The 11,726-nt window shown below is 38.4% G+C and overlaps 1 protein-coding gene across 1 annotated transcript; it reads left to right on the top strand.

Moving 5' to 3' along the window:
- The first annotated feature begins 1,504 nt into the window (after nt 1-1,504).
- LOC129113867 (sodium- and chloride-dependent GABA transporter 2-like) lies at nt 1,505-10,320 on the top strand. Its single transcript, XM_054626350.1, has 14 exons — nt 1,505-1,694; nt 1,795-1,929; nt 2,255-2,395; nt 2,857-2,944; nt 3,469-3,601; nt 4,457-4,591; nt 4,693-4,796; nt 5,636-5,760; nt 7,093-7,205; nt 7,304-7,441; nt 8,320-8,422; nt 8,599-8,699; nt 9,058-9,228; nt 10,168-10,320. The coding sequence occupies exons 1-14, from the start codon at nt 1,505-1,507 to the stop codon at nt 10,318-10,320; spliced, it is 1,830 nt and encodes a 609-aa protein (XP_054482325.1).
- Nucleotides 10,321-11,726: the final 1,406 nt, after the last annotated feature.

The following is an 11,726-nucleotide window of genomic DNA, read 5'->3' as shown; positions in this document are numbered from 1 at the left end:
GCTGAAGCAACACGCCTGTTAATATCAGTTTTATAAATATAAATTGGGCACATGACCCTGAAACAGGAACCTAGTCCTATTTATATATGCACAAGTGATGTCTTCTACTGTTATTGAACTTCTGCCCAGAGGGATCTTCTCTCGCTGCCCTTCAGTTCTTAGTCTGGTTTTAGCTTGTTTTTTTGCAAACCCTGCATTAGAAATAAAATCAGTGTGTAAAGACGACTTTCTACAGCCTAAAAGCATGAAAGTGAAATATGAACGAAATATTAAATAATCCTCTTAGACATCTTTCTGCTTAGATCATTGTTTTTTTATGACTTTGCCAATCAATTATTTCCCAATGACTTTATATTGTTGTATTCTGTCTCTGTTTTAAGGAGAGCTTTTAAAAATACCAATGTACTTGGATCCTGGGGAACCCCAGTGTAAAGCCTATTCCACGTATGCAGTTTTAATAAATTGAACTATTTATTGAGTTCATGTTTGCCATGGGACCTAATTTAAAGTATCACACAGTATCAGCAGGTATAGGGCACTTTATCAGTAATTTTGAAAGAAGCAGGCACAAATGTACTGTCAATTTACATTTCGGACAATATCTAAATCATCTGTCACTATCCTGAAATAAAAATAATATGTTGATGTTTTTTCAGATGGCATTAATTACATATTGTTTTGAAAATAAATCAGTAAACATCTATGCTATGATGGTTGTTTAATCACAGTAGTTCACTCTTGTGGAAGTTTTTGTACGTTATGTTGGTAAGAGGAAGTTTATCAGTTACTTTCAAAATATACCTTTTCATATATTTGTGTAACTCATATATAGAGTTACACTCTATTTTCATTGTAACATGTTTTGCATTACGAAAAAAGGGTTTTGGTGAAATTAAATTGATACATGTCATTTAAAAAGTCTATCTGAAAAAGTCAAGCAACTGTTTATATGTGCTATATGTACAATAACATGGATTGCAGGATAAACTAGTGTCGCCTAGTGGTCGGTTCCAGCATTGCACATTTTATCTCGTTCATCTGCTGATTTCTCCGGATACAAAAATCAAAGAGATTAATATACACTAGTAGAATATTCTTGTGCAGACGTCATTTATTCCTGTGTCACTCTTTAAAGCTTGATTAACATCACATTGTTATTACACTGGACTAAATCCCTTTGTATTGTCCAAGGCAGGCAAACGTCACACCGATGACGTTTGAATAGGGATCCATAAGTTTCCGAGCTTCTGTTGACACCCTCCCCTAAATGCACATCTACGTATCTGCAACGTGTATGGCTTAAATAGTGTGAAATGGCCAATCTCCGTTGAATCTCCGTGTCAGCTAACAACATCACCTCAACTGTGCATCACATGTGCATTCACAGGGTGCAGTGAGAGCAGTGGGTAGCACAGTCAAAGTCTTAAGTCTTCTGGACAAAAGTTGGCACTGCAGAGTGATTCTAGGACCTAAAACCTTCGGGGTTTTAAAAGTTGGGACAAAGATGGTCATGAACGGAAAGAATGGCACCTGCGCAGTTTCTGTGCCAGACAAGAGCCGGCAGACGCCTAAAGAGTTGGAGGGACGGGGTCACTGGGAGAATAAAGCCGAATTCATCCTGACCGTGATGGGAGCAATAATCGGACCTGGCAATATATGGAGGTTCCCATACCTGTGCTACAGAAACGGCGGAGGCGAGTGATTTAAGCGGCGGTCTCTCTCAATATATATATATATATATATATATATATTGCTCGGTGCATTAGGAAGTAAAACATTTTTTTTTTTTTGCAGGTGTGTTCTTCATCCCATACGTTTTGTTCATGATTACATGCGGAATCCCCTTATTCTTCCTTGAGACTGCTTTAGGACAATACACCAGCCAGGGGAGTGTCACATGCTGGAGAAAGATTTGTCCGCTTTTCCAAGGTAAATAAAATCCTATTTTTTTTTTTCTTTGCAAACTTTGTCGTCATATTTATCAAGTAGCTTGTCAGAGCCTCCGTGCGTAAATACGCGTCATAACACGCGTATTTACGCACGGAGTCTTACTGACCATATTCTCTGTATCCCGGTTTTCTTGGAGCAGATACTCTCATTTGTGCTTTTGTCTTCAACCAAATCATAATGTTAAATGTTCTAAGTTATTTTGGGTTTTGCACAGGTCACTCTGTACCCACAACACAGTGTTGAGTGTAACAATATAATTGAATCTGGCGCCAACTTCACTTGTATTTTTCTTTTTCTTTTTCAGGAATGGGCTATGCCAGTCACTTAATCATCGCATTCAGTGCCACCTCATATATTATCATCATTGCATGGGCGTTCTTTTACCTGTTCTCATCCTTCAGCGCGGAATTACCCTGGGCCACATGTGGACACTACTGGAACACAGGTAAGCTGTTTCTGTTCAGTTAGAGTCTGATGGTGGCACCTTGTTCTGTCATCAGTGTGTGAATGGGTGAATGATATGTAATATACTACTGACTAGTCGCTTTGGATAAAAGCGTCTGCTAAATGACTGTAATGTAATGTAATGTAAAAAGTGTACCCCAAAAAAATTGTATAGAGACTTTTTCTTTAAGCGTAGATGTTAAATAGATTTGGTGACTCATTTCAACGTTAGGGAATTGAATGTGTAACTCTTGCAGTAATAGTTAAAAGCAACAAGACTCCACTAGAATAGAGTCCGTGAGATCTCTCAGTCTTTGTTGCTGCTGTTTTGAATGCAATGTTTTTCATAAAGAGCATGCTTTTATCCATGTGGGACACTACCAAGCATGTTTTAACTTCACCTTTTTTTACTTTGAAAATGAGCATTTTTACATTCCCAGCGTTTTTATGTTCTTATACTAGACTCATGTCTGGACATCAACCATCCAAATGTGAGCCTCAGCATGCCATCCAGACTGAATACCACTCTTCCTGTTGTGGAGTTCTGGCAGTAAGCATGTAGTCAACTCAAACAAGTTGATTTAAATTCAACATTTTCTTTCAATCCCTTCCCTTTCTTTCTTTTTCCGCCCCCTTTCTCGTTTCTGTCAGACAGCCTGAGTCTGCCTCTGGTCTGGAGGTACAGGGGGGTAAGAAAAAGTTCAGCCTACATGGCATTGCATCAATTTTGCCACTAGAGGGGTTACTATAAAGGGTATTACATCACGTTTTGTGAAAGGGCATATTGTTAGTTACCATAGAGGCATCTAAGAGCGCACTATATCACTGCGTCCTATAGTGCAGTATTTTATCTAATATATCTTTCCTAGAGAGCCCCCTCTTGTGCTTTTTTTAACCTTCCTCCCCCCAGTCCAACTCTGATATTCTCTCCTGTTCCTTTCAGCCACTCAGCCACCATTTCATGCTGATGCCCAGTCCCCCCTCTAATCCCTCCCTTCCTCTCCGCCGTAATTACATTTTTTTTGCTCTCCCTCTCACCCACACCGTTGCTCCCCTCGTTCCTTCTCTGTCCAGGCGCCGGGTTTTGAAACTCTCTAGTGGTATTGAGGAGGTCGGCAGCTTGAGGTGGGAGCTGGTCTTGTGTCTCATCCTGACCTGGGTCATCTGCTACTTTTGCATTTGGAAGGGCATCAAGTCAACGGGAAAGGTTAGCTCCTTTAAGACTGAACAACATTCATAAATGTTTCACACATTTTTGTACAAATCTCCCCTAAACAGTTATATAAATTAAGTTTGTACGTTATTTTCATGAATTTCAAGTTATTTATAAATCAAAAGATAAATTATTTTCAAGTTATATTTAACCTGTCATCTACACATCTAGTTCAATAGGACATTATCCCTCACTGACTTAGCAGCTTCCCACCATAAACAGTTTTGTTTGGTACAATGCCAGCAACTGATACCACTTCTCTGCAGTGTGCAAGATGTACAAATCCACGTTTGATGGAATGATTTTGTTACTGTAGCACACACAGCTGAATTTTTAAAAAAATGCATTCAGTCATATTATTTTTAACAGTAATGGAATAGTAACTTTTTTAATTAAAAAAATTGAAAATAAATGCCACTGCAACTCGCAGTTGTTACATTCTCGCCACCTATTTATGGTGGAGGGCTCTGTCGTTGGGGGTAACAAGCTCCTGGTAGGCTTTGTGATTATATTGGACTGGTCGAGGGTCAGACTAAGAGTGCTTTTCAGACCCCAAGCAGCAAATTACAAACAGGACCACGTGAGCTATCTTTTGGCCAGAGGCTACAGGTGTTAGGATCAGAGCTGATACTTAACTTGTGATCCTGCAACTGTCAGCACTACAAGAACTAATGATGTCCAACAGAAATCTTTTGATTTGACCATACTACTACTATTATCTGGCTGATTATATACACCTATTTGCTTTAGTCAATAGTTGTGCTTTAAATGTTTCAGTCATAGGCTGAGAGTTAGTCCAGGATCTTAATTAAAGTTAAACTGTCACTGTTTCTTTTTTTTTTCTTTCAGGCAGCTTACTTTACAGCCACTTTCCCCTTTGGTATGCTGTTTGTTTTGCTCATTCGTGGCGTAACACTACCAGGAGCAATGGACGGGATTATTTACTACCTCTACCCCGATATCTCTCGCCTTTCAGATCCCCAGGTAAGATCACACATACAATCTTAAGAGCGGAACCACTAGAGTGTTTTCCCTATAGAGTCATCAGGCCCACACACACACAAATATTTGTTTGACCTTTTCAGGTGTGGATGGATGCTGGCACTCAGATCTTCTTCTCCTATGCCATCGGCCTGGGATTCCTAACCTCTCTTGGGAGTTACAACACTTACACCAACGACTGTTACAGGTAAGCGCAGGCTAATCTGTCCAAACTGTCCAGCTGGAAATATGTCCCTAAAGAAAATGAGAGTGTTTCTCGTTGTTTTTGTAATTTCTCTGGCAACATTATCCAAATGAAATTTATTTTGTTATATTTCATCTGACTGACCCAAGACATGTATGGTTTGTATGGCCTCCAGACTGGGCTTTTAAACGTATAAAATGAGGGATGACCTCTTTCATTCAATTGAAATAGTTTGAAACATGACGGACCATTTGAAATTAATGTGTGAGACTATATCATGTTCAAAGAGCAGATGTAAAACACCCAACACTCCCCACAACTGTTTTAGGTGGTCTCTTTTATTTATATTTAATAAATGTATTTAGAAATCCCTTGTTAATATTGTTTCTTTTTTTAATAAAATCCTATCAGTTAGTTTTGATCAGAAACAGATACAGATGGTCTACAGATACCAGTCTGTGATAATAGGTCTATATGATTCCTCTGGTCTTAACTATGATCAAAATAATATGTAAATGGTATTTATTTTATTTAGATCTATACATCAGACATTTTTTAAATAACTGTAGCACTTGTAACAATGACTAGAGATGAAGTTGGTTTAAGATACCCCGCATCATTGGGTGATAATTTATGCTCTATGTTTGCTTTATGAACAGTTAAATCAGACACCATGAAACAAAGAACGCACACAATAGGACGATAACGTGAAACTGGATCCTGCAAAGCCAATCATTTCTTCCAAAGGATATAAAACATCTGATGATCAAGGTTAACGTTAGCTAGTAAAATGAGCATCCACTCCTTGAACATTTCTAGAGCTGTATTCATTTTTCTTTCAGGGACTGTTTCTACTTGTGTCTACTGAACAGTGCCACCAGCATTGTGTCAGGCTTCGCCATTTTCTCTGTTTTGGGTTTCATGACCAACGAACAAGGGGTGGATATATCGGAAGTTGCTGAATCAGGCAAGTACAGACCGAGCAATGTTCAACTAAAAAGTGAGCGGAAGAGTGACGGAGTGATACATTCCCTGTGCACCATGTTTGAGGTGCTTGTATTATAAATTGCCAGACACTGCTCCCTGCATAGACACTTCCTGTTAAAATGTGGAAATTGTGCCAAATCATGCCTTGTTTCATTATCCTTATTATTTTTTATCTTATTCCAACCTAAGTAGCTTACTGACAGACTTGCACCTTATGCTGTCATCTTTTTCCCTCCTTTGATTTTCTTTTCTTCTTGTATTACCCTCAACTCGAAGCATGCAGCTCAAATCAAGTGAGCGTGATTAATGTTAACCAGCAAGCAGAGCTAAGGACAAAATATAAGATTAACTAGTGACAGTTCTGACGTCTTTCCTTTTTATGAATCCTAAACCAATGATTAAACCATGATTTATGTTGTTACTTTGGCACCCACTCAGAACTAGAAACTGCATCAACAGGTCTCAGATGATGCTACTGACATCACTCATCTCATACGTAGACATGTGTTGCAGACAAGTCAAACTGTCAACTGTCATGATTCCCATTTGAAACAAACATAAAACACTTAACCGACTAATTTGCTTCATAAGGTTTGCTGCTCTGACTTGCTTTGCTTCTGGCAGCCAGAAAATCTGGTTGCCAGACATGTCAATAAAACTTTTGAATGGCTGAAAATGCTACAGGCAGTTGCAATAAAATAAAATGTTTTTATGCTCTGTTTTTGTCCATGGTAAATCTTGCATTCCGCTGCAGGAATGGTGCCCAGTTACTGCTGTGCGCTCAAGGACCTCTCATTGTTGCAGTGACTCACACTTTCTCAAAGCATTTTTCATTTGGTATTGTATACTACCAATGACTGCCTGCTTAATCCTCACTCATCACTCTTAACTGGGCCCCTGCCGGTAGGGGCCGCTAGTGATAACACAGCTGAGTGCATTGCCAAACCACAGCTGCTACTCTGCAGCCCAGAGACACAGTGGGGGAAAACAGTTTTCATAATGGTCTGAACTAGGGGAGGTTTTCCCGTTTTTTCCATTCTGCCAACATTATGTGAAAGCAGCATGAAATATCTGAACTACTGGAGTCGTTGCCATGACATTTGGTACACACATTCATGTCCCGTTAAGGAGGTATTTTAATTACTCCTGACTTTTCATCTTGACCCATTATCAGGTCAAATGTTCAATTTCTCTAATACCTTGGTCTATGTCTTCAATTCAATCATATGATAAACATTCAAATTTTCGTCATTTGCCTTTAATTGTTTGTTTGTGTTCTATCTTGTAACATTCTGTGTGTTTGTGTGTGTAGGTCCAGGGTTGGCATTCATAGTGTACCCTCGGGCTGTAGCCATGATGCCCATGCCTCAGGTGTGGTCGGTGTGTTTCTTCCTCATGATTATCTTGCTGGGACTGGACAGTCAGGTAACGGCCAAACCACTCTGAATGAATAAACGGAGGAATTAATGAATGAATGAATAAACAAAGCCCTGATTCTCTTCCCTCACACTGGTTCCTTACAGTTTGTTGGTCTGGAGTGTCTGATGACGTCACTGACAGATTTGTTCCCTATTTACCTGCGCAAAGGCTTCAGACGGGAGCTGGTTCTGCTGGCTATCTGCACTGTCTGCTGTTTGCTGGGACTCTCTCTGGTCACTGAGGTTGGTACAGTACTCCAAGCTAGACAGTTAGACAGTAAGCAAAACCCTTTCTCAATGTTTTCCAACATATTATTTATGATACACTAAATGTGCTTTAGAAACTTGTAAAATACTACAAAAAGGCGAAGAAACGGAGAAAGTAAGTGACTAAAAACTAACAAATATATATCAATCCAAATAACACAATGATTGAAAAGAGGATACAAACAAAAACTGGAAATAGGGCTCTGTCTGATAGTAAAATATTAGCCAGCAGCTTTAAAGTGCACAAATCAACACATTATATTTCACATGTGTAGTCTGTACAAAAAATTCTATGTAAAAACATAAATTTGTGATTTTTATGGAGGGATTATGTGCTGGACTATTTTGTAGTCAGGAGGCAGTGGCTGCAGTCTTAATGCTAAGCTAAGCTAACCAGCTACTGGCTCCAGCTTCATATTTAAAGGGGGCAATGCTACAACATTTAAGTAGGATTAAAATTAGTTTTAATTTAAATTTAATCTCAAACGAGGTTGTGAAGATTGATTAACAGGTGCTTGGCCCTATGGTGGTCATTGGATCAAAAGAAGACAAGCACGTTTTGCATGTAAAGCACGTTTTTGTTCATTCAAGTGAGACATCATCAAACACAATTAATACTCTCAAGGCAATACTTTTACCTGTTGCTCTGCCAGAGGGCTTTCAGGAAAGTCTGCAAAACCATTGATCGTTTAAATTTTTTATTTCTCGCACTTTAAACTTGCCAGAGAAATAGTCAAGCTACCTACATGATACATAAGAGCTTCATCTCACATTAGTGTAGCAGGTATTTTACACTCAAACTGAACAACAAGAATTCTGCTGTTGTATCTGTTACCTTTTCCCCTTGTTTCTAGGGAGGGATGTACCTGCTCCAGCTGTTGGACCATCACGTCTGCAGCGGAACCACCCTGCTCCTCCTCTCTCTCTTCCAGTCCATCAGCATTGCCTGGGTGTACGGTAAGTCAGAGACAACACAACACAACAACACAAAGTCTTTATCGTCTTGACGAAACTCGGATTATGAGAAGCTTGGGTTACAATTTATTTCAACAGGGCAAAAACAGGACATTTGATATGCAGATTAATTAATCTAAAAACGAGATTAACCCTAATATTTTTTTCTATTCCTATAGGTGCTGACCGTTTCTATGGCAACATCACCGACATGATTGGTTATCGTCCGTACCCTTTGATGAAGTACTGCTGGCGCTACATCACTCCTGTCTTCTGTTTCGTAAGAGTTCATTCCTTTCATTCTCTGATGTTTCTTCTATGCATGTTGCTGTCTGTCTGCTGACTGTTTACATTAGATTTAGGATTAGATACGAATTCATGAGAACTATGTGCAGATAAATCTCAGGCAGATATAAATAAAATAAAATATAAATGGTGAGTCGATTGAATGTAAAGCACCCGTCTTACCTTATCCCCTTTTGAACCTTTCATTTAATTTGCAATTCCTCAAAGCAGAACTTTTCAGGTTAGAGGTTAGAGTTCATTCAAAATAGGTGTCTTGCTTTTTGAGTTCCACAGTTATGAGAGTACAGACTGTACCATTTAACATTAATCCACTTTGTCTCCTCTAATCCCAGGGCACCTTCATCTTCTCTATTGTCAAATACTCTCCGCTGAAGTTCAGTAACAACTATGTTTATCCTCTCTGGGCTAACATCATGGGATGGTTCATAGCCACCATCTCCCTCTCCCTCATCCCTCTGTTTATGGTGTACAAAATCATGCAAGGAAAAGGCCCTCTTCGACAGGTGAATATACTCCTAATGCTTCCCCTCTGAATTGAAAAAGTATTGTTTAGCAAATTTGATAAACCTTATGGTTATTTTGTGTTTGTTGGCTGTTAAAATCCAACGGTGCTGCTATGAGGGATACATTTATCCAGTAAACAGTGTTTAGGTTTTGATTTGTTAAAAGGTTATTCGGGTTAGTGGTCCACTATTAACAATGAACTCAGTGACACAAATGACTAAATCAGCTGAATGTGTTGGCCGCACTCACATCTTGGCTGTGCAGCTTGGTTTATCTCTCCAGGACTTCTCAACAGGATTAATCAGAACCTCTTCTTCAAATGAATTTGCAGAAACCAATCTGTGGGATTATACTATCTGAAAAACACAGGAATTTTTACTTTTGAATGTAGAACCTCATTCCCTGCTTCCCCTAAATCTGGCGCTCGTAACTAAGTACATTGATTCAAGTAATGTACTTAAGTACAATTCTGAGATATTTGCAATTCATTGCATCCAATTTCTGCTACTTCAATTGCAATATTTACTTTAAATTGAGTAACATTTGCTAAAAACTACAGTGCCCAGCTGTTTTAGGAAATAATTGCACTTTATAAAAGTATTTATTTGTGATTGATTATCTAAAGACATCTTCAGGTGGAATGAATGGGCTGGGGCTGAGTTATGGAGTTGGAAAGTAATGATAGATGGACTAACACATTGCTGGTTTGGAGTTTTTCATAGGGTTTGTTGACAATAGCAAAACATTTTAATAATGTGAAAATGTTGTTTTAAAAGGCAGAATAATTTTACCGTACACCATCATCATACAGACATAAAGTAGTAATAGTGCAAAGAATCACTCCAGGTACGCAAAAAGTAAAGAAGAATGCAATGTGTTTTATCCCTCAGCTAGACTGAATTTCACTTCACTTTGGAATTTCTTTTTTTCTTCCTCAGCGAATCTTGTTGCTCTGTCAGCCTGTGGACTTCCCCTTGGATCATAAAGGTTTTCATACAATGGGAACCACTGCCCTCACGGAGCTCAAACCTTTATCCAAAAATGGGGAATTCACTAAGAGGACACAAACAGTAGTTGTCAATCATGAGTAATGCAATATTGTGAAGTACTTTCAAAACATGTCTTTTGATTTTGTTTCTGTACTGTAGCCAGTAAAGACCATGCCAGGCTAAGAAAAGTGTTTTAGTTTTAGAACAGGAGGAAAATTGAATAATGTTGATTATTGTCTTTAGCTTTAATCCCAAATTTCACTCTCAGCAGCCTGATAGATAAAGGCCCTGGCCTCATAACAACAAAACAGTTGTTGGTCTACCCATACTTGTTTCTTACCATTTTTTTTCAATCTCATTTGATAAAGATGGATTTTGTTTCTAATGAATATGGCCTTGGCTTGTGCAAGGTTTTGCAGGTGTAAATCATTCTGAGGTTCAACATATGCACCATTTAAAGCTTACACATATGCTAAGATCACAAAGGTGAGTTTGTTGATCAACATCTGATGTGTTGAATGTGTTTTTAATGATTTTTCTCTTGTTTTCTGTTACTGGAGCTGTTTAATTGAACACGATACATCAGCCCATATTGTATTCTAAAACATCTGCTGGCTACATTCTTTTAACATTTCATTCAGTGATGTTGTTAACCTTAACCTGCGTAGTGCTGCAGTATGTTTGTATCTAAACATCCCATTTGGAATATATGCACCCTATATAGTGCTAACACTTCTTTACATAACCTGTTTAAACTATGGTAAGTGCCTTACAACAACACATTTAGGTTATTTCACCTTGATTTACAATACTGTAACTGTAGGTTTGTACACCTACAGCATAGGTTCAACTCATGTATATATTTTACTATCGGTAAAGAAATTTTTCTTCATGATTTACATAGGAACCTGGTCCTTTTATCATGTGTTTTTCAAGTGTTATTATATTATGTATTTTGTCTGCCCTCTGTATGCAAACAATGGATAAACAAATATAAAGGGATGGCAGATGGTGAAAATCATCAGGTGTAAGTTAATGTGATCACTTTTGTATGTTATATAAAAAGGTACATTCAATCGATCAACTTCTAAAATGGGGTTGAAGTATCTTTGCTATGATGAGCTCAGAGCTGAGAATTGGAAGGTCGCCACTGTACTCAGCGTGTACATATTTAAATCACATGCATATATGCACATACCAGTGATTAAAAAACACATGCACAATGGATGTATTGTATGGTGTTGATCTTGTACCGCTTATTGTTACACTGTTAGACTAACCAGGCGTGACTTTTGTATTTCTGTAGCCGAATATGGGAAGCCAAAACCATATTATTTGGTCCTATAATCAGATATGTACGATATGTTATCACCGATAATTTGTAAACAAGTTAGAAGGAAAACATGCACATATAACATCTACAAGGAAAAACAGGAACGCCACTGAACTTAGTCTGAAGTTACACTCCTGTCAGCAACAATGAGGTAGCAAAAGAGCCAACCCTGCCA

Source organism: Anoplopoma fimbria, chromosome 24 (assembly GCF_027596085.1).
Source record: "Anoplopoma fimbria isolate UVic2021 breed Golden Eagle Sablefish chromosome 24, Afim_UVic_2022, whole genome shotgun sequence".
Lineage (NCBI taxonomy): Eukaryota > Metazoa > Chordata > Actinopteri > Perciformes > Anoplopomatidae > Anoplopoma > Anoplopoma fimbria.
The sequence above is the reverse complement of the archived record's forward strand: the minus strand, read 5'-3'. Positions and strand labels throughout refer to the sequence as shown.